This window comes from Bemisia tabaci, chromosome 2, assembly GCF_918797505.1.
Source record: "Bemisia tabaci chromosome 2, PGI_BMITA_v3".
Lineage (NCBI taxonomy): Eukaryota > Metazoa > Arthropoda > Insecta > Hemiptera > Aleyrodidae > Bemisia > Bemisia tabaci.
The window spans coordinates 72242739-72265022 of NC_092794.1; the positions used below are offsets into that span (position 1 = coordinate 72242739).

General features: G+C 40.2%; 1 protein-coding gene across 1 annotated transcript; it reads right to left on the reverse strand.

Moving 5' to 3' along the window:
• Positions 1 to 1794: 1794 nt before the first annotated feature.
• On the reverse strand, positions 1795 to 21952 carry LOC109032034 (toll-like receptor 6). The gene has a single exon (XM_072296197.1). It carries the CDS (start codon positions 21697 to 21699, stop codon positions 17623 to 17625), a length of 4077 nt encoding a protein of 1358 aa, XP_072152298.1. The 5' UTR covers positions 21700 to 21952; the 3' UTR covers positions 1795 to 17622.
• Positions 21953 to 22284: the final 332 nt, after the last annotated feature.

The following is a 22284-nucleotide window of genomic DNA, read 5'->3' on the forward strand; positions in this document are numbered from 1 at the left end:
AACTTGTGAAAATTTTCCCCCAATCAGAAAATTTTCATCGCAATGTAATCTAAATTATCAGAAAATTTCAGATAAAAATATTCATCATTTTTCTCAAAATTTAACATTTGAAGAGGGGAAATTTGGCAACTCTCGGAGGTTCATACGGCGTTTTTCCTCCTTAGCACGGCATAATACATTTACGTATTTAATTGTACCTTAAGTTTGGGCTATACGATTGCTTATTGTTTGTCATTTCCTCTCTGATCATTCTTAAAGAGACATCATATTTGAATGACTGGATATAATTACAATTTCAGCTATTCTACCGTATTCTGCGCAGGCAATCCTAAAAACAGCTTTCTGAAAAGCGAATTTTTTCGGATGAAAAACTTTCTCAGTGTGGCTACTAAGTTAGTAAAGCTGAGACAAGTATAATGAAAAGTCACTTTACTCTTAGGTCATGCGATAATCTTCTTTAGGTAACAAATGATTGGTTCTTTTACCTTTTTTTCCTTTGCTGCAAAGTTTTTTAGAGGAAATTTAAGAGAGACAAATTGATTTGAGTTTGCCCTATTTTCTTATTTGTCTCTTTTTTCAGACTGTCAAAAAGTCAGGTGACGAAAATGAGGTCTGAAGATGATTTACTTAAACAGTTTCAGCTTTAAGGAATGAATAAATAGATTCTGTTTCATTGTTTAAAATGCCAACTGCATATGAAGACAAAGGAAGATGCGTGATTGTGGGTTTTATTTACCTTCTCCACTCGAATTTCACTTTTTTAGGAATAAAAATAGTGCCACATAAAATTATTTTTACGAAAATCTTTTTGAAGAAATATTTTAAGATATCTCATGGGACACCGATGATTGGTTGTCCTTCATGAAAGTACGGCAGGAAATTTGTGACGTCGTAATTTGAGCTACGTGCTTTTCTACCTTCAGTAGCAGTGAGTGAAACTCTCTTTAAAAGTGTGAATTAACCTACATATCTCAGACTCTTAAAAAATTAAGTAAGTTGAGATATCCTCTTACGGAAAAAGCAATTTTTGCCAATTTTTTTTTCTCCAGTTTTACTACTTTTAATTGAGCATCTTTCCACTGCCATTAAACCCGACTGCGACAATGAAGACAGGTAAATGTCTTTTCTCCTAATTTCTCCTTGAAGTTTCAAATTTATCAACAGATGGGTAAAAAAATAAAATGGAAATTTTCAGATTAGCAGACTTTCGTTAAATACTTAGTCAAGTAACGATGTTAAAAAATGAGCATATTGAAAAGTCCTAATTTTTGCCTACATCGCTAAGGCTGCAAGATAATTAGAATGAGAGTGTCGTCAACGCCTTTTTTTAAAGAGGTCATTTCCCTGGGATATCAAAAGTTCATCGGAGCGTTATTTTTATTCAAAATATTTCTTGGGTGTCTTTTTTCCTCTCTTGCCTGTATGCTTTGATGTAGATCAGGTCTGGTTTCATCTGCGCCAAATCCTTCCTCCAAACTTTATATCGTTAATTAACACCAGAGAATTCTTGCCTCGAATTCCTACGATCAAATTACCCTCATGTGCAAATACCAAAAAAATGTGGATTTTTGTTGGGAATCTTTGTTCCAGGTTGTGGTAAAATGCAATAATAAAAAAAGGTGTGAAACGGAGGACAAAACACGGAAGAGAGGAAAAAATACACCAAAGCAGTGAAAAATGTCACCCGATTATCTGGCTTAAAAGAGATTTGAACTCCCTCTACGACACTCTTTTATGAAAATAATTTTTGTTTTCATGAAAGGATTGATAGCTAAATTAGGAACCAGCATGGAGTATTCTTTCAATTTTTTATTTATTCATTTTTATTACACTGTACAAAAGAAGGAAAAATATAACAAAAGAAAGAGATAAAAAAGACAGCGCTACAAGTAAAAAATAAATCCAGCTGCGAATATAGCTGGATCTAAGACAGGCAAATCATCAATATCGAGTTATTTTTTCCAACAAACACAATATCCTTAAAAATAATATCACAATTTAAATATACTTAACAAATTAGAAAATGCGTTTCACAGTTCGTCGGAGAGAAAAACGCATTGAAGTCTCAATACACAGTAAAAAAGTTCAATAAATAAAACAAATTTATCATCAATTACAAAAATTTAGAAAGAAGTGAACACTGAATTTTATGGTGACTGGCTTTTTTCAACAGGACATACCTGCGAGGAAAAAGTACGGAATAAAATATACCTTTTGACCATCCGTATCACATACGATAAATTCAGGAAAATTACTTTCCCCAATTGGTAATTCTGAGGATACTTGAGGTGGTACGACAGTATGATTCTGATTGAAAAAAGATGAGGGGGACCATCAAAATTTATATTTTTACCATCACAAAAAATTCTTATACGGTAAGACAGTATGTCTCGCCATAGGAAAATAGCCGTGGTATCAGGAAAACAAATTGAATACAATTGACTAAGTTAAAGGAAATGTTGTATGTTTTCAGAAAGTCTGGAAGGATAGTCGTTTGATTTTTTAGTTTATTCTTAGAAAACAAATGACATCTCAATCATCGTTACTTCTTGGAAGAACATATTGCATAGAAAAAAATAAATAATAGTAATAATTAGAAAACAGTTAATGTACATGTCTTAAAGCTTTCGGCTTTCTTCCAGACGATCCTACAAAAGAGCGCAGTGCGAAAAAAATAGGCATCGAATTGCTTCTTAGTTGTAGCAAGATATTCTCTTGCTCCTTCGTTATTGCAAGATAATCTCTTCGATTCCCTTACATGTTCGATAAATTACAAACTTACGAGCAGTATAATTACAAGAAAGTTTCATAAAGGTACAAAATTAAGCGCAAAGAAAAAATAAATTCGATTACATAGATCAGTATGAAAAGGGACGATTTCATGTGGCGGGAGGTTAGTTCCATGTGAAAACTGGGCATATTTGTAAAAAAAAAAATAGAATTTGGTGATTTTTACAATTGGAGTCTAAAGAGCGATCACCGACCAAAAAATGTTAGTTATTAATCAACGAATTTTGAGAAGGTGGGGATGTAACAAGGACCATATAAAAGTAAATTAAACTTATCAGTGACTGTTCAAACTACTTGCGAAACTTTAGTCGTGAAAGAGGACGTTAAAACATCTGCATGAAATATGAATCAAAACTGAAAATTGCAAAATAAGACTTGATCAAAAGAGAAAAAAAAAATCGGTGGGATTTTTAAGCGCAAAAAATGCAACTTTTGAGAGGATATCAAGATCCATGGCCACGTTGCAGATTTTTTTTAAACCATAAAACATGTCAAGAGCTCACACTTGCAAATATAAGTTGTGAAGGGGACTCAAGAAATTTGGAGTATATAGTTTGATCAAATTGACAGGACTAAATTTGGCTGATACGCAAAGGTGAGAGCAGAACTGTGTTGAAGAAACGACGGATTCACTTTAGGGTTTAATCAAAGGTTGGGCTTCTTGCCTAAATCGACGTTTCTGCGATTTACATTTGTACGTAGAATTTCGTCAAAAACACAAGCTTTTTTCAAATGGCCATTGGGCTGGACCTAACCGCGAAGATGAGGGTTCGGGGTTCTGTTCTAGAACGAGTTGCCTGCACGTTGGCAGAAGACGGGGACGGATTTTTGAGGGCCCCAGAACGGTATTTCGAGAGGAAAAGGGGAACAAGATCCAATCGGTAGACACACAAACACAGGTAGATTTTGAAGTGTAACACTTCAAGCTAAACCTGGCTGCCTGGCTTCGACGCAGCGTTGCCGAATCCGATTTTAATTTACTCGATACCATTGGAGAGTTACGGGAAAAGGCGTTGTCATGGCAACGAGGACTCTAAGACTTGTCAGTTGAGAATACAAGATCGCCTCGAGCCGCGCGTCGTTTAGAGTAGATTCCTATCGGATGCCTTGTTGCCTAACCGGTTCAAGAAAATACCTAATTTTATAAGAGTGAGCACATGATGTTTAAACTACATGTCCGTGTACCAAACGCCACTTGAGGATCAAATCGCTTAAGATCTCCTCTGTTCTAGCAAGCTATTGAAAAATTTAAAAAAAAAAGAAGAAAAACCCGAGATTTCAAAAAAGGCAACAGAACTAGGTACTTTAAGAGTCGTACACAGATCGTAAAAAAAAGAAAAGAAAAAAAAAAAAAAAAATGCGAGCGCTACGCAAACCCTGTTGTCTGTTATTTTGACTGGGGAAGTGTCTTGTCCTACCAAAAGTACGGTAAAATCTTTCTTAAAGAGATATTACTTAATTTTTACTGTTCTCGCAGGGAAAAATATCGTGCAGTTGAAACTTTTACGTAAAAAAATATACGTTTACTAGCATTTCTTGAACTGCATTTGAGGAGTTTAAAGTTAATTGTTACAAGATGTTACACATCACCGGACATGTAGAGATATTATTTTATCAGATTCAGCGAAAGAAGAAAAGAAAGGGGGGAAGACTATAAACTTATGGTGAGACACTAAAATTCCTAATTTTCTTCAAATTCAAATGGTCCAAGACACCAAAATTCCCAATTTTCTTGATATTCAAACGGTGCAGATAAAACAAGAAGCTGAAAAACACCCTTTGGATTGGGGCAGGAGCACGATGTTGCAACTTTGATTGGAAGATGCGCCATTAAATTCTAGGGGTCTCCTAACTACGATCTCCGTGCGCCGCTCGACCAGAGGTGATTTCGTGGCCCGGAGTAATAAAACTTTTAAATAACGAGACTCGGATTTCCACGCTTGCCGAACGGCCGCATCTCCGGCAGTGGCGTGGCGTGAATAATCGATTATCGATATCTCGCCATTTAAATCTATGGTAAAGAATCGATTACTAAGGTGTTCGCTGCGAACACCCTGATATTCGATTTTTTTCATAGGTTTAAATGGCATATCAATCGATATATCGCAATTCACGCCACGCCACTGATCTCTGGCTACTCGCCGCTCCAAAGAGGGCTCCGCTCAGGCAACCGTCGACCTGGCTCTTTTTCACGTTCGATTTGACCCTTTCTTAATTTATTTATTGATTACCCGCGATAAACCGAATAATTCAAATCCTCACACCGGCCCGGGACTAATTTGGATAAAAAGTACGGTGCTATGATTCTTCGAGGGGTGCGTGTGACGGAGGGAAATAATTAGGTAACTTCCCTGCAACGTCGTAAACAAGTGAAACTTGAGAGTTTTGGGACTTGTCTCCAGATTGGAGGAAAGATTCCGACCTGTCTGAGACAGGATCCGTGTCACGGGACCTAGGGTTGCCGAAAAATCCAAGCCTCGCATGAGACAAAAAAAAATCAAACAAAAAAAAAAAAAAAAAAAAAAAGAGGACGAAAAAATGTGCTGACTGAAAATTCAGGGCTCGTAGTTATAAGGTCATACGGTTTTCCTTACTTGTTGAAAATTTCTACTGGATGGAAAGCTAAATGTAAACCTAAAGCATGTAAATCTCGCTCGAAATAAGTGTATGAAGAAACGCCATTTGAAAGCCTTCGCGAATATAAATTGAAACGGTTTTTTTTTTTCGAATTTTAAGTATTCTTCAGCAGTAAGTAAAGTGTAAATACTGTCCCTTAAAGATTATGTTAAGTTAACCTCATTGATAGTAGGGAGCTTGAGTCGCAACTACAATTTGGATCGCGATAACCTGCTGCATTTTTTTTCATTTACGAGCAGTTTTAATGGAATCTAAAAGCTTCGACTCCGGATACCAAAACCGAAATCAGAGGTACATTGTGTACGCTTTTTTAGTGATAGTGACTTTTGAAGCACTTAGCTAAGTAGCAAATAAGTTATTAAAAAAGGGCAAAAATGTTTCAATGTACAAAGAAAGAAACTCTTTTGGGTACTTTCTTCGGTAAACATTTGCTTAAAAAGTTCTTCCAAAAGGACTTTTTAAGAGGTTTCATTTTTAAACACACAAGTGTTAAATAACTAAAGAGGATCTTCCAAGACTTATTTTACACGTTTATCCTATCCTTCATTTTCCTTGAATTAGGGTACTTAAGGTACCCGAAAAACCATCCTTCGTAAATGTATAATGCTCTTTTTTTGAGAAACGTATTTTTAAAACTTTTGTGACAGCCGATATCACTAAGCTTTGATTTCAGGAAAACCTACGAAGATAGTTCAATAAGCCGATAAAACGCCTCTTTACGAATACCCAGGAAGGTTCACCTAAAAATAAAATCGCCCTGCTACACCTTGCTCGTGGAGTTTCGACAGGTTCAAGTATTCAGTTAAGTGAGTGCTATATAGCTCTTTTCCGAACGGAGAGCCGGGGTCACGCGCGAGAATGAAATGCGTTTTGCCGATCTGTCTGAAATAGCTTTCGATGACGCGAACTGAATCCCAAAGCGATGCGCAATTACAGAGCTGCAAAGGTCGCGGGGTCCTGCAGCACCTCCGACTTAGAGTGCAAGAAAAAAGCTAGGAAAGTTTTAATTCATAGCCCTCGCAGTCAGAGGCGAGCGTGCACAATCGATCCTCCCATTTGAAGCCACGGGAAAGAATCGATTATCAAGGTGTCGTCGCGACCCTGATAATCGATCCTTCCCCATAGATTTCAATGGCAGGTCGATCGATTCATCGCAAAGCACGCCACGACGCTGTTCGCAGGGGACCTGCCGCCCACCGCCAGGAGGAACGCTCGAATTAACGTGCATGGGTAATGAAACGACTTTCTTTTCACTTAACTCTTTCTTGCATTCTTGAACAAACATTTTTTTTTCTTTTTCTCCCCCAGCCAGGACTCGAGCCCGTTGCCGCTTTGCGATCATTTGGATTCAGCTCGGCTTCTCCACTTAAAACGTCCAAATGAGACTTTCCTTCCAGAATTCTCTTTTATAGAGAAAACCGTTCGAGGCGAATCCAGAGGACGAGACCAAATGCGCTCCGATAGGCAAGATTACGCACCTTGGTTCTTGCAGGAAATTCTGGGAGGTTGGACTCTTTCATTTTGGCAAATAAAATAAAAAAAAAATATATATATATCTATTAAAAAGAGTTGTTATTCCGTTGTTCTTCGTTTCTATTTTTTTACCGAGTCAAATATGGAACACTGTTACCGAGCAAAATTGAAATACTCTTGTTTCCTCAATCCTAAGCTCGACCTGTTAAAATTGCTTGACGCACTTGAAGGTAGATCTGCCGTCCAGAGCAAAAACCAGAGGCGTGGCGTGCTTCGCGATATATCGATTGATATGCCGTTTAAACCTATGGAAAAAGATCGATAAACAGGGTGTTCGCAACGAACACCTTAATACTCGATTCTTTACCGTAGGTTTAAATGCCATAACAATCGATACATCGCAAAGCCACTAGCAAAAACGCCGTAACTCCGTTTCAAATGTGTATTTTTCTTCCACACGTACTGCCCTTTTAACAAGAAAACCAATTGCCGAAAGGCTTTATACTTTCATTTTGAGTCCCTAATGATATGCAAGAGTTGACTCAAAAAAATGAAAGATATATTTATGTCAGTCCTCTCGCCAAACAGTATTCTGTCCGGAATTTTTGAAAAAATATGGATTAGAGGTACGGCGTTTTCAGTTTGGACGCCAGAGAAGGTCGGGATATTATGAAAATTTCGATCATCCTTTGAAAGGGATGATAGGGGAGGATAGAAAAGAGTGCCGATAAGATTCAACTGAATTTACGTTCAAAATTGGCCTAAAAAAGGATAACACCTTCTCCTTCGTCCGAATAGTGGAATAGAAAATCCAATTTGAAATAAGGTGATAGTAGTGGAAACTTGGCAACGAAACCAAAGCCGAGCTTGCTGAAATTGGAGTGAGGATTCAGACTGAAGTCTTAACTGTAGGTATGCACTGGCGAGGAAAATGCAACATGAAAGTCGAACTGCCAAAGCCGGGCTTTAAGCGCGCAGCCACCCACTTCTGTCTCTGGGTCACGAGAAAATCCCGACAGCAGACCATTTCTCGCCTCTGGAGGTCTTCCCCGAGCGATTCAAAGTAAGTCGAGATAGAATGTTGGCCTTTAACCACCATGGTTTATTTGGTCACCAAACATTCAAATGCTAATCGCGGGCGTTGCCACTTGGGAAACGCTATGATCGCTGAGAAAAATCCTGCATGTAACTCTCAAGTTCAAAAGTTGAACCTGAGATAGAAATTGCTTTTAAGGATGTGATCTATTGACGAACATGTTACCAAAAAACGTCGCCGCTTTAAAGTACACTGGAGAATAAAATCGTTTGGATGTAGAGTCTAGACTCTTAATAATATTGACAAGAAAAAATACCCTTGATTCGATCAGATGTTTTCTTCAATCGAAGATTCGAGCCTCTTGATTTAGGCGGATTTCCTTCCGATTCAAGCAAAATGTCCGATTGAATCAAGAGTGTTTCTTCTTGTCAATGTTTTTCAGAGTCTGGACTCTGGATCCAAGCCATTTTTTTCGAGTGTACGTGATCTATTGATGAACATAGGACCTAAAAGGGTCGATTGCATGCGTTGTAAAATCCTGTTTCGCTGATTAAAATATGAGAACTGACAAAAGGCAAGAAAATGCGTCCAAAAAACTAGGTCCACAACTTTTCAAGGATGCCGTAAATGATGAATGATGATAATAGCACGTGTTATTGTGTTATAAAACATAATAGATGAACTATCACACTCCGAAAAATATAGAACCCCTGCGGGCTGATTATTGAAATTGATAGACAAAGCGATAAACAAAGTAGATATAGAGAGTATGGAGCGATCCTATTGGTTGAAATCGGCGGTTTCTATGGACTATGGGAGAAAATGATGGACTAACTATCGGGTCACTCATGGGTTGCCGTTAGTTAGTCTATTATCTACCTCCTTTGTCCATTGCAACCACCAGCTTCCACCAATAAGATCCCTCCATATCTTTATGGTCTTCTTTGTCTATTTCTTCGTCCATCAATTTCAATAATCAGCCCGCTGACCCGTTATTCAACCCGGGAATTCTTCGAGGGGTGATTTCATTGATGACGTTGGGGATAACCGTTTCAGATTTTTCGTGATGATCGCTTGAAGCGACCGAGTGCTATATCGATAGCCAAAGTGCGAAACCACGTACTTAACTCCGTTGCGGTGTTTCAGAATTTCCACACCTACCTATTTCTTTTTTCTAAGAGAAACTGGCCAACTTTATAGCTCGCAATTTATAAAGAATATTCTGCTAGTCCGGAAGAAAAATCAAGGCACTTTTCATTGAATTAAGTTGACTAGTTTTCCAAAGAAGAAATGAAGTATGGCGGGAAGTCTGCAACGGCGCAAACGGAGATGCGCGGTTTTACACTTTGGCCATAGAGCAGTGGCGTGGCGTGCTTTGCGATATATCGATTGTTAGGCCATTTAAACCTATGGATCGATAAACAGGGTGTTCGCAGCGAACACCTTGATAATCGATTCTTTGCCATAGGTTTAAAGGGCAGTACAATCCATACATCGCAATGCACGCCACGCCACTGCCATAGATGCAACGAAATATATGGCATGATTCACACTATTCGTCAAAACGGAAGATGTTCCCGCTGGAGGCATCAATCAAAATACATACCTAAGTATATCTACATGATTCGTCCGATAGAAACGATCATACGATCTTGACACGGATACGTGATTCTTATTGTTCATTCTTATCAGTTTTGCAAATCGTTTCTGAATGATTGTACCAAAACTGCCTTGCTAAGAAAAGAACGCCGTATGGACAGGTTGCAAAATTGTTCCGGATAAAAATGTATTTTGGGGGAAAATTTACCTTAAAGTTTTTGGATTAAATTGCGTACAAATGGTCGGGAAAATTTGGGGGAAAATATTCATAACTCTCCGAGTAAATTCATTTTTCATCAAATAAAATACGGCAACACCTGATGGCTAATACGCCGTTTTTCCTTGGCACAGCACATGGAATAAAAAACCCTTGGATTTGGAGTCAAGACTCTTAAAAACATTGACGAGAGCAAATACTCTTGATTCAATCGCATTTTTGCCAAAATCAAGAACCAAGCCTCTTAATTCGAGCGGATTTTCTTTTGATCCAAGCAAAAATCCGTTTGAATCAAGAAAATTTTTCTTGTCGTCGTTTTCGAGAGTCTGGACTCTAGATCCAAGCGACTTTTTTCCAGTGCAGAAAAGGAGCCTACAGATCCGAGGAACGTGAAACCATGCCGGCAACAGCGGCGCGAAGAATAAACGAAGGAGGTCAAATAAGGCCCGCTTAGAGCCGGGCTTTGGAAAGCACAAAGTGGCCATTCGGCTAGTCAAGTGTCAAAGCTTCGCGGGGACCTCAGCTCTGCACAAAGGAATGCAAACTCGGGGCGGTAAATATTTTACTTGGCCGACTCCGGGAAATTGTCAAATTGCCTCGCCTCGCCGGCCAGCGTGATTACTTGACACCTCAAAGATTCTCTTGAACTTTCGCGTAACAGTCGCCGACAGCCGTAAGGAGGCTCGATCAGGATTGTCCAGGGTCGAAAGTCAGCCGACGGTGATGCCGTTATAATGGAGGAGTTTATGCGAGGAGTGAAACCAAGATAAACGAGTGGCGAAGGGAAATGTGCCTCTTCAATATCTCTTTGACAGAGAATACCTGATTATTGCCCAACTTATGTGAGAGTATCTTAGTGTACGCATGTTACGAATTTGCACAGACCTTGAAGGGAAAAACGAAATTTTGAGGTGAAAAAGTGAATTTTCTGCATTTAGAGCTTTCCGGTTTCGAGTTTCCCCCACTCAAAAAAAGGTATGACTCTGAGACCCATAAAAAATGGCTTGGAGATCCATAATTTCTAACCAAAGTGACTTAACGTCTACAGTATGGCTTTCTGAGCCATACCTTAGTGGTCGTGAACCTATAAGCATGGCTCCACGAACTACATTTTATGGCTCCATGATCCATAACTCGGCCGGTTTACTAGACAAAGTCTGAAGTAGAGGAAAACGTCACGTGATTTCTCTTCAAAATCTTACGTAGAAAACAAGGCACACAACGGGAGGTTTTGAAATCGACTCCTGAACGAGATACTAACAAGTCTGTTGAACACAGATCAAATGGAGATTCGATTTTACAAATGCCGTCTTTTGTATTTTTGCCCATTTAACCAATATGCAGAAACAACTCTCATTTACAGGGTTGCCACAAAATTTAGAAAATGAAATTCCCTGACATTAAAGATATGCCAGATGCTGAAGAGGACATTATGAGAGACAGTTTTCAGGCAAAATGTGTTGTTCGAAACGTCGAACCCACCCTAAGAAAAAGCAACCCTACGCAAATAAAAGGTAACCCAAAAAATTTTCCCTACATTTTCGTCATTTTCCCTGACATTTTCAGGTTTTCCCTGTGATTCCCGGCATTCCCAGACTGTGGCAACTCTGTGTTTAGGATTTGATTTTCAGACTTTCCGTTGTGAGATCCGTTTTCCTTGCGGAATTTCGGAGAGATAACACGGAGCGTTGTGCTTTAATTCATAACTTGTCGAGAGGCCGATTGGAATGATTTGAATGTTCATCAAGACAACGGACGGTGGATATTCATCTTAAACTGAGGCAAGATTTAACCTATGCTCGGGTTAGATCAGCACAAAATTTAATTTGCCGCGTGCATAAATCTCGCCGGCATTCCTGGCTTCACGTCCGGAGCCGGGCCGTGGCGAGGCGGCCGGTGGGGGCATTTCTACTCGGGGGTGAGATATGAGCAGCGACAGCGGGGCCCGAGTTCACGGATTAAAATTCAATAAGAACTAGTTTTCGTTGATTATTCATGCTCTGTGACGTTGCAAACGCTTTCGCCACGGCCGGCACGGCCAGGGGACGCCAGCTTCCCTTCGTCAAAGGAAACAAAACCAGATTCCATCTTGCTCCGATGGCATCCTCTCATTCGTTCATAATTCACGTTTTTATGTCCCGGGTTCGATTCTCCAGGACCTTTTCAGGCCTTCCTTTCTACCTCCAAGCGCCACCAAGTGCTCCGGGATCCAGGTTGCCCGAATGCAATTTTAAATACACGTCTCCTCGCTGTGCTAAGGAAAAACGCCGTATGAGCATTCAAGAGTTGCCAAATTTCCTTCGATAAAATGTTTATTTTTGAGGAGAGTTATGAATATTCTTCCTTGAGATTTTCAGGAACTTTATGCGAAACTGCTAACAACATTATCTGCAAATTGGAAGAAAAATATTCAAAACATTTACCAGGAAATTCGCGTTTTACCAAAGGAAATTTGGCAACGCCGAAGGTTCATACGGCGTTCTTCTTGAGCACGGCAGTACTTGCCGTAAAAAAACCGCATCCTTATCTCATTAGGCGACTCTGTGAAGAATCCTTTCCAGGCTCCTCTTTTGTGCCTCCTCCGAATTTGGATCAGCGAGTATCGCGGAACAAAAGACAACAAGAGATCGCTTCCATCGCAGGAAGCTACCTTTGCTCTTGGAACAAACATTACGGTAGTTTTTTGGGATTCATCTTCATTTCATGATGTCAATACGTCCCGAGGATATTTTTTCTAACAAAGTTGGAGAGTTGGTGTATAAGTCATTGTTCCTAAAACACTGTTTCCTATTACGAGTTTTCTTGATACTTCTTTCCTACCTACTCCCCTTTACTTTCGTAAAAATAGAGTCCCAAATTTTTCCCACAGAATTCCAAAATTTTGGGAATAAATTTTTTTATGAAAAAAAAGAAAAACAGGACGAAATATGCAGCGTTGTTACGCAAACGTAACCCTATGTCACAGAGGAAAAATTACTAAAGTTAAAATAGTGGGGCTGTTCCCTATAAACCGATATAAGCTGCGGGATTAAGTTTAAATATTTTAACCCTGCTCTACTAATGTTCATGTTTCAATTACAGTTAGGACAGATAAATTTAGAGAAAAAACCAGCAGGACATCTCATCTGTTGGACATACTGTCGTGGGATGCAAAACTAGTGGGCAAAAAGATAAACTTGTGGTAAGTATGTAAACAACTGTTGAAGAAATGACCTAGCACCGCTGGGAATGATATGGTGCGGGTGCCCATCAAGTTTTCCCGATATTCTACGAGCTTTCCCCAACTTGCGGGACTTCTGCCGGCCTCAGACGGCTTTCAGCAGCGGCAACGTCTCAAATTCTAAGCCGACAGGTACAAACTGCTTTCCAACACAAACACACTTGCCGGAGCGATCCGCGGCTGCTAAGATGTGCAAAAAAACTCGCTTCGTTTACATCACAACTCGCGGGACTCCGGGGCTTTTCACAGCCACGTTGCAATCCCTTTATTTGAGCAAGCGTACAATTTTCAGTCACCCACATCAAAACGAACATTTATAATATTGAAGACCACGCCCCCCTCCCGCGGGACTCCTCTATGCACCGTTGCCGATTTTACAAATAAAACCATGATTCACTATCATGCAAATCCGAAAGTATCCAAATCAATGGACAAAGAGCTAACCACACATCTCCGTTTGTGGCGTTTTAGACCTCCTGCCGTACTTTATTTTTTTTCGTTGGAAAACTAGTCAACTTAATATCCTGGAAACCTCTTCATTTCTCTTCTCTACTGCCAGAATATTCACGCTAAGTATATAGTTGACTTTTTCTTTTCGAAATAATAAAATAAGAGCAGAGATTTTGAAAAGCCACAATGGAGATGGGTGGTGTTGCTTTTTGGCCATCGAAATGGTCCAGACCTATTCAGGGAAATGAATGAATCAACTTTTTGGCATGAGGACGTCAGTCCATCGCAACGTTTTGAGATGATCAAAGGTAGGTCATGTTTGTATGAACGAGAGATACATTATTAACAACGAGACAACAAGAGCCGATCAGAATCTTTGGTGATGGAAACCAGATCAATCGGCGGGCTCTATATATTGAAAAAATTAGAGTGATAAGAGTTATATTGAATTATAACGTTGCGGAATTCTACCTCGAGTACCTACTTACTGAAAAAACGGATGCATCTCTCCTTCCCGAGTTTTTCTTTAATTTCGGTTAAAAAACAAGGCTAACCAATCATGCAAGAAAGATTTGGAGCATCATTCAGCTGGTCATGGAGAACTTATGACGTGATTTGACGATTTTTTGGTAAAATGCTGTTGTTTTGAGGTTGAAAATATAGGTAATTTCACCAAAAAACCTTGAAACAGTCAAAATCGCGTCAGTCGCACTCCAATATCAGCTAAATGACGGGGAGATTTCAGTTTCATACTTCATTAACGTAAAATCGTGGATTAAAACTTGACCCTGAAAGGCATGTGAATACACATTGGCAAAAACACAAATAGCTATACATTGTCAGGTTTAACTTTGCAACTTTGTAACGCACTTGAGTTCCTTCGACTCTGACCTCCCTCCGATTCAAAATAAAATCACTGATTTTCCAGGAGAGCCGGCAAAGATGCTCGGAGTTAATTATCTATGCAGCTCACAATTCATCGCAGAAAAAGAATAAAAATGAAATAAAGGTGCGAGGCAGGAGAGGCAAAGCTGATTTCATCTCGCTTTTTCTTTCTCTTTTATTTCTTATTTGGTTTTGTTTTCTTTTTTGTTTTATTTTTTTTTTTTTTTGCGTGGGACTCATGACTTCGGGAGGTGAGCTAACTCTGCCGCGCTAGGGAAGAACGCCGTATGAGTCCTCAACGTTAAGAGATTTCCTCTGATCAGAGTTTTCTGGAAAATATATGAAAATTTTTCTTCCGACTTTACAGATAAAATCATTCGAGATCAAATGTAAGATAAGTGTCCATCTAAAAATATAAAGGGATAAGTAATAATAGATACCTTTTTTCGAAAATAAATGTTTAATGGGGGGGGGGGGGGATCTGGCAACACCCAATTAAGGTTCATACGGGTTTTGTTTCTAACCAAAGGAGAACTGGTATGTGTCAAATACTCCCGCCTTTTTCGCCGCAAACGTCGGCGTCCTTAAAAAAGATGGGTAAGTTTTGAACACGAAAAAGGCGTTTTGGCCTCTCTCGAGAATCAAATTATCAGAGGGCCAAAAATAGGTATTGCATTCTGTCGAGGTTTCGCGGTTCTGCCAATCAGGAAATTAATAGCCATTGAAAAAAGAGAAGAGAGAAGTGTATAGTGGACTGAATTTTGCAATTTGGACCTATAAATTCTGGCTCGTCTGAAAAAACACTTATGTGCATAGGGAAACTAATGGCTCATACGTTGTTTTTAAACCGGGCCGGACTTTATAGGTCCAAATTGCAAAATGCAGTCCAAGTAAGCGTCAAAGAGGGAGCTGAAATACTAATGCACTGATCATAGAAATAGGTGCAAGGACTGGATTTTTTTTAAAAGAAAAAAATTAAATTATTTAAATAAAATATAAAAAATAAAAAAAAAATGCCTACGTTTAGAATCGAATGTAAACCGTAAACGCTCTATACTCCCTTTAAACACGTGATTAAAATTGACAGATGCAAAGCTGTCGGTGAAAGCTCAAAGGCATAAACGTCGTTATTTTTATTAGGGACTATTATCATAGTTTTTAAATTTGGCGCAGGACCTTTCAATCATCAATTCATGGTCGAGAAATCTAGGAAGTGTGTAACTTTACAAGAGGCGGCCAAAGTTCTCAAGCTCTTCATTACTGCAATTTTCAGCTGTTGATTCATATGTTTAAGTTACTGCTCATAATTTAGGTTGCATTTTGTAGTTGGCAACCCTCGATATCAAGAAAAGGAGAGGGGTGATTTTACAAGTCGATCTCTGGAGTCGAAAAGTATCTCCGTTTAGGACGTTCCAAGTCTCTGAAAAAGATTCATTTTTCAACAGTTTTTCCTAGCGTTTATGGTAATTTCTCTCACGAATTGAAAAATATTCCAAGAAATAAGGAGATTTTCCGGGTTCTTTTTCCTAAATAAAGAAGGAGAAAAAAAGGAGGAAGGGAAGACCTTTACTTAATTGTTGCAATGGAGCTACGAATTTTTCGACTTCAAAGATCGACTCAGTTTTTTAATTTTTTTTTTCCAATTTTACATGCGATTGTTAACACGTCGTGCGTGACACTGGTTACCTTCATTTCGAAGTTCTTATTGCTTGTCTGATTTTCGTTGATAGTTGAACGGCCAGTACGTAAAATTTGAATTTATAAATAAAAACAACATATTTGTTTCTACTTGGTATGTTTGGCGTAGTGTTAAAAAAAAAGGGGGGAATCTTCCAGGGAAAAAACAAGTATCAACATTGCAAAATTTGACGATTTTAGCTCAATTTTCATGCTTTCAGGGGCCTAACGCCAATATTCAACTTTAAATTTGTTAATAAGTGAGTCACCTTAAAAATATATGTTTTAAAAGAAAATCGTAGACTATTTGTGTGAATAGGTAGGACTGAACTTTCTTCGTAAAACTGACCTTGGTACAATGTTGGCGGAAATCGCGGAATTTGCAATGCAGATACTTGCGTGTTTTTTAACTATCGTCATATGCGTGAACATGGGTAGTTTGCAAAATAATGACCAGTTTAGTCAGAAGTGAATGGAATCGAAGAGATAGTCTTGCGGATGTAGGTAAGATGAAAATTCGGCTAAAAGCTTAATGTTAGAGTTTTGATTAAAACTTCACAGGTATGCTAAATTTGACTTCATATTAAAAAATAATTCATTCAATTTTATAACCTACTTAGTCAGTCGTGCAACGGAACAGCAGGCAGAGATAAGGCAACCTGAAAGAGGTACTAACAGGGAAAATATTCACTTTGGAAAATCATCCCTTACGGAGACAAGTCGAAAAAGAGGCTCGCAAAAGCTGCTAAAAAGTCGTTGAGAACTAAATGAATACCAATTTAAAAAACAGCCTTCTACAGACGTACATCAGTGAAGCAGACGAACTAAATGGCAATTTCTCGTAACCGACGATTCACCAAAAATGGCCCCAGCAATACGAGTTTGATATTACCTATATGAAAAAAAAAATATCCATCGTAATCTTTCACGGTTCTGGCAAATTAATTTTAAGGTACAAGGTTCAGTGTACGAAGAACCACATGTAATTTAAAAAATGGAACTATAAATCAACAGCTTCAAAAATGACTTGGAAAAACCAATCCTTGAAGCTGCTGATCGATAGCTAGGATTTTGAACCAGTTTTGGATAAACGTCGGATAAAACGATGAAATTTCCGTCTTTCGTCCGAAATGCTGAAAGGCCCTCGATTAGATGGCAAAAGCCCAGATCAGTGGCACTGCTTCAGAGTAGGTATTGAAGTCAGCACCTCGGAGAAAGTTAATTTTGTATACTTGGTCCCTTTTCGGACCATAAAATTGGAATTTGTCTGATTTTTAACGACTATTCTTGGTCCAAAATCGAGACTGCGTCGGATGATAAAATGAAAAAATATCAATTGAAATAATTGCAAAGTGGCTGATCTGCGCATGTGCCATTTTCATGAGGGATGAAAGTTAAAAAGGACATGAAGGGGGACAGGAGGGAGCCTGCTGCCCGGTGACATTAGAAGGACACGAGATTCGAAAATTAAACTATGATTTACAGAAAACACTTACATTAGGAGTTGACTAGGAACAGACGAAAGCGTAACGAACAACGGGCGAGGCTGGAGGCACTGTGCCGAGGAACGACGAGGATCCAGGATTCCGGGATCGGACGACTAGACGACTAGACGGAATAGATCGGACGACTAGACGACTAGACGAAATAGGTCCTGCCGTTGTTGGAGCACGCCGAATTGTAGATGGGCTCCGGGATAGTGCAGTAGACGTGGTGGTGGTTAAGCGTCTGCGGCCGGAGCCTTTGTTGGTAGTCGATCGAGACGTAAGAGTGGTGCGTAGGGTCGTCCTCCTGCGAAGATTCCTCCGACACGCTCGTACTTTGCGTAACCGCAACCGAACTTTGCGGCGACATCTTGTACCACGGCTCCGTCGCCATGACCATCGGCGCCGCCGTGTACCGCGCACCGTTCCCTAACGCAGTCGTTATTTTCCCGTTGCTATTTACAATTATCTTCTTAAAATCACAGTTTATCGACTTGTTGACTTTGTTGTTAGTCTGACTCGAGAACTTCACGTCCGGCATGTAGTACCGCAGTTTGTTCCAGAAGTGCTTGTCGTTGTACTTGAGCACCACGATCTTGTTCTTCAAGTTGTACAACAGCTTCTGCAGCTCTATATTAACCAGCGTATTGTGATTTATTAAATTTGTTGATGTTAGCAGAATAATTATGATGAGCTTGTTTTTATTCTGACTATTTTGAATCCTATCCAAATTGGCTTTCAGAGCTTTGTGGAAATGGTTGAAGGTTTCTAATTCGTTTTGGATTAGATTCAAGGACAAAACTAAAATTAACCGTTTCGAGGATTCGGTAATTTCTATCATGGATTCGGTTAGGTACTGATTTGAGCGCACATTGATATCTTTGTGATGCAAGCACAGCTGAAATCCGAAGTTTTGCAGCTGCTTGTAGATGATTTCGTTGATAAACTCTTCATCTTTGATGCTATAAATTACGTAGCCATCGTAAAGCTTATCACTGGCGTCACAACTGGGGCTGAAGAGTCGCACGTTGTACTTGACATACAAAAACAACAACATCTCCTTCGAAAATATCACGATGATTATGCTGATAAGAATGATAATTATCAGAATAACTAAACTAGACGAGATGAAGGGTATGTAATCGACGTTGAGGATGGAGGTAGCAAAGAAGGCCGTGTTATTTACACCGGTGGTGTTGATGGGGTCACTGGCCGGGGCGGAGGCTTTCTGGAAGGCATCGTTGCAACTTTTGACGAAGTCGATAAGCAAGGAGCCATCATTGCACAGCAACTTGTCGTAATTGGCCACATTGGAGATCTGATCCATGATGAGGGCCACGTTGGTGTTGCAAACACTGCAGTCAAATTGATTTTCGTCGAGTTTGAGCTGGAGGGATTCCGAAACAAAGTTCGTATCTTCTGAGTCGCGAGAGGCTCCTAAAAAAACGGGGCTCAGATTCGTGACGCGGTTGTGGTTCAGATCCAAGAGTTTGAGTTTCGTCAAGTTGGAAAAGCTCGTATTGCTGATATCATCGAGGGAGTTGTTATTCAAGTGGAGCTCGTTAATATTGATAAGCTGATTGAATTCATAGCCGTTGAGCTTTTTAAGGTTGTTGTTCTCCAAGTGGAGGACTTTCAAGGACGGGACGCCGTTGAAGGTTTTGTTGTTGATATTGCTGATGTTGCTATTGTTCAAATACAATACCTCGAGCTTCTTTTTGCCGATGAAGACGTGGCTGTTGAGCTGGTTCAAGTTGTTGCCGTCGAGGTAGATCTCGGTGGCGTCCATCGGGATATTGGCCGGAACGTGGATGTAGCCAGAATTCGAGCAGTCAACGATGTTGGACGACCAGAGATGGTCGTGGTAGCACGTACAGTTGGTCGGACAGGTCATTTCACAGTCGCAAGCATCAAAGTCGCAACAATGACAGAGCGCAAAGCAATGGGTCTCGTATTTGCAAAGAAAATCGCTCGATTTCATCTGCAACAAAGGCTTGGTCAGCTCACGCTTCTTGGGCGGCTCGGCGGGGTTTTTGTCTTCGTTGATGTGAGCCACCTCTTCCACGGCCGGAATCTTGTTACCTGAATGCTTGTTCACGAGCCGACAATTGATCGAGTCCAAATCCATTATTTGCGGGTACTGGCGCAGGTTGTTTATGAAATTAATCTGCTGGAGCCACTCCATGCTACAGTCGCATAAGATAGGATTATTACCCAGGTAGAACTGCGGCAACTCGTGATAGTTTATGTTGTTACCCAGCCGCAAAGAGGAGAGATCCAAACTTTCAATCTTGTTCTCGAACAAAATACATCGCTGCAAGTTCACCTTCTTCACAAAAGTATTTCTTTTGATGGATTTGATCAAGTTGTTATTCAAGTACAACACCTCGATCGAGTTCGGCATGATATTTTCGTCCAGCTCATGAAGTTTATTGTAACTTATGTCTAGCATTTTGATTTGCAGATTATTACTATTGTTGTTGTTGTACAAGTAGTTAATGTTGTTTTTATGCATGTCAAGCCATTCTAAGCTGTTCGGTATAAAAGAATAATCAAAGTAATCGATTTTATTGTCAGAAATGTTGAGCCACACTAGATTCACTAGGTTATTGAAAATGCCACTTATATCCTGGATTGCATTGCCATCTAAACGAACAGCATTCAACGTTTCGATTTGATTCAGAGCGCCCTTTTCGATGAAATCAATTCTGTTGTGAGCTAAGTTCAGAACTTGTAGGGAGGGCAGACAAGTGGAGTTCTTCGAGTCGGAGATTTTGTTATCCATAAGACGACGGCTTGATAAGTGGTCAACGCCGGTAAACGATTGATTGGAAACGTAAGAAATATTATTTTCACTGAGATCTAATATTTTCAAATACTTGAGAGAATTAATAGTTTTGGGGATATCATTTAACTTGTTGGCGTTGAGAATTAAATCATTAAGATTTGTACAATTTTCGAAGGCTAAGTCGTTCATGAATTCGATCTGATTGTGATCCAAGAATAACCGATTCAAAACATACGTACCACTAAAGTAATGAAATTCCACCCGCACTAGGTTATTATGGGACAAAGTTAACTCATGCAAATTACTCAACTGATAAAACGCACTATCAGTGATACTTTCTATATTGTTGTGCTCTATATTGAGCATCTGTAAGCTATACAAATCGTGAAACATATGAGAATCGATTTTGGTCAACTTGTTGTGGCCGAGGTTAAGCACAATCAAACGCACTAGCCCGGAAAACGTGTCGCGATTAATCCAATTGTTATCCAATTCGTTCTTTGAGAGATCCAACACTAACAACTGGTCCAATCCTTCGAAGAGACCTGGAGCAAGGATGTTGATGGAGTTGTTCTGGATGTAGATTTCCTTCAAGTCACGAGAACTTTGGAAGAGTTCGGGTGGCAGAGCAACAAGTTTGTTGGACGAGACGTTGAGAACTTGGAGCGAGGCGAGACCGACAAAGGCGCGGTCGGCCATCTGCGAGATCGCGTTGTTCTGCAAGTACATTTTTTGAAGCGAACGCAGACTTGTAAAACTGTTGTCGGTAATCTTAGACACTGCATTGTACGAGAGATCCAGCTCCTCCAAGCCCGTGTTGCACGTTTTACCGGGGGCCGAGGGCCCGTTGCCCCAGTCCGAAAACCCGAGATCGCACACGTTCTGAATGCCGTTCTTGGACAAATTCAGAAACATTAATTTATTCAACGGACAGAACAACTCCGGCGGTAGTTTCTCGATATTGTTATCCGCCAAATCTAAATGTTTTAATTTATGGAGCCCCGTAAAGCTGTCTTGAACGAATTCCATGTTCATAGTCGACCAGTCGGTGTTGTGCGACCGGATCACCAGTTGCCGCAATTCGTTCAGATTCCCGAAAACGTGAGATGGAATCTGACGTATTTTGCAGAACTCCAACTTCAGATCGTGCAAGTTTTTCAGCTGGTTGATCATCATGGTACTCGTGTCAAGAGAGCTTTCGTAGAACAACAGATCGTTGCACTCCAACTTGAGGGTGGTTATCATTTCAAGTTGGGAATTCGTTAAATTCGACAAGACACTATCCGCGTTGTTGATGGTCTTCAAGCGACACTGTAATAATACCGTCATATCCGGATCATCGCCGCCGTTAAGAATCCGTTGCCAGTCGCAGCCGGTATCACTCGCGGACACAAAATTCAGGAACAATTCCAGGAAACAAACACAAACAAAAAATAAAGCCATGGCCGGAGCGTTATAAAATTCACATTTCACCGTAATCCAAAAGGTTAAGTCACGACACCATGAAACATATTAGAGACCAGAGCGGGCGAGTGCTTCCGACCGGTCGCGCGGGAGTCGACTGAATTCCAAACTCCTCCGGCCGCCGAGGGACCACTGCTGAGCCTCCCCTCTCCGAGTGCTAGTTCTCTCGGCCGCCGCTAGAGCGCAGCACGAATCGCGAGAGCGCCGTCGTTGCGGGGGAGAGTTCATTCATACCGAACAGTCGGCGGTTTATGAATCGGGGCACTATCCTTCCTCCTCCTCCTCCTCCTCCTCCTCCTCTTCCTCCCCCTCGAGTCATGGACCGGGACAAGTATCAGTAAGCGCAAACCGCGTCTTATCATATCATCCCGGAACTTCGTTGCAACCTGCGCAAATTCTTACGAGAATCCATAAATGGACGTATTTCTGCCAAACGGAACTATGTGCATTATGACGTGAGCCCTATTATGCGTAAATTATTTTGGATCTCAGGGCTCATGTCTTAATGCACATAGTTCCGTTTGACAGAAATACGTCCAAATATCTGTTGAGTAAGTTCTGCGT

What these genes read in the sequence shown, in the direction of transcription:
- LOC109032034 (XM_072296197.1), bottom strand. Translation starts at nt 21,699, where the DNA reads ATGGCTTTATTTTTTGTTTGTGTTTGTTTCCTGGAATTGTTCCTGAAT.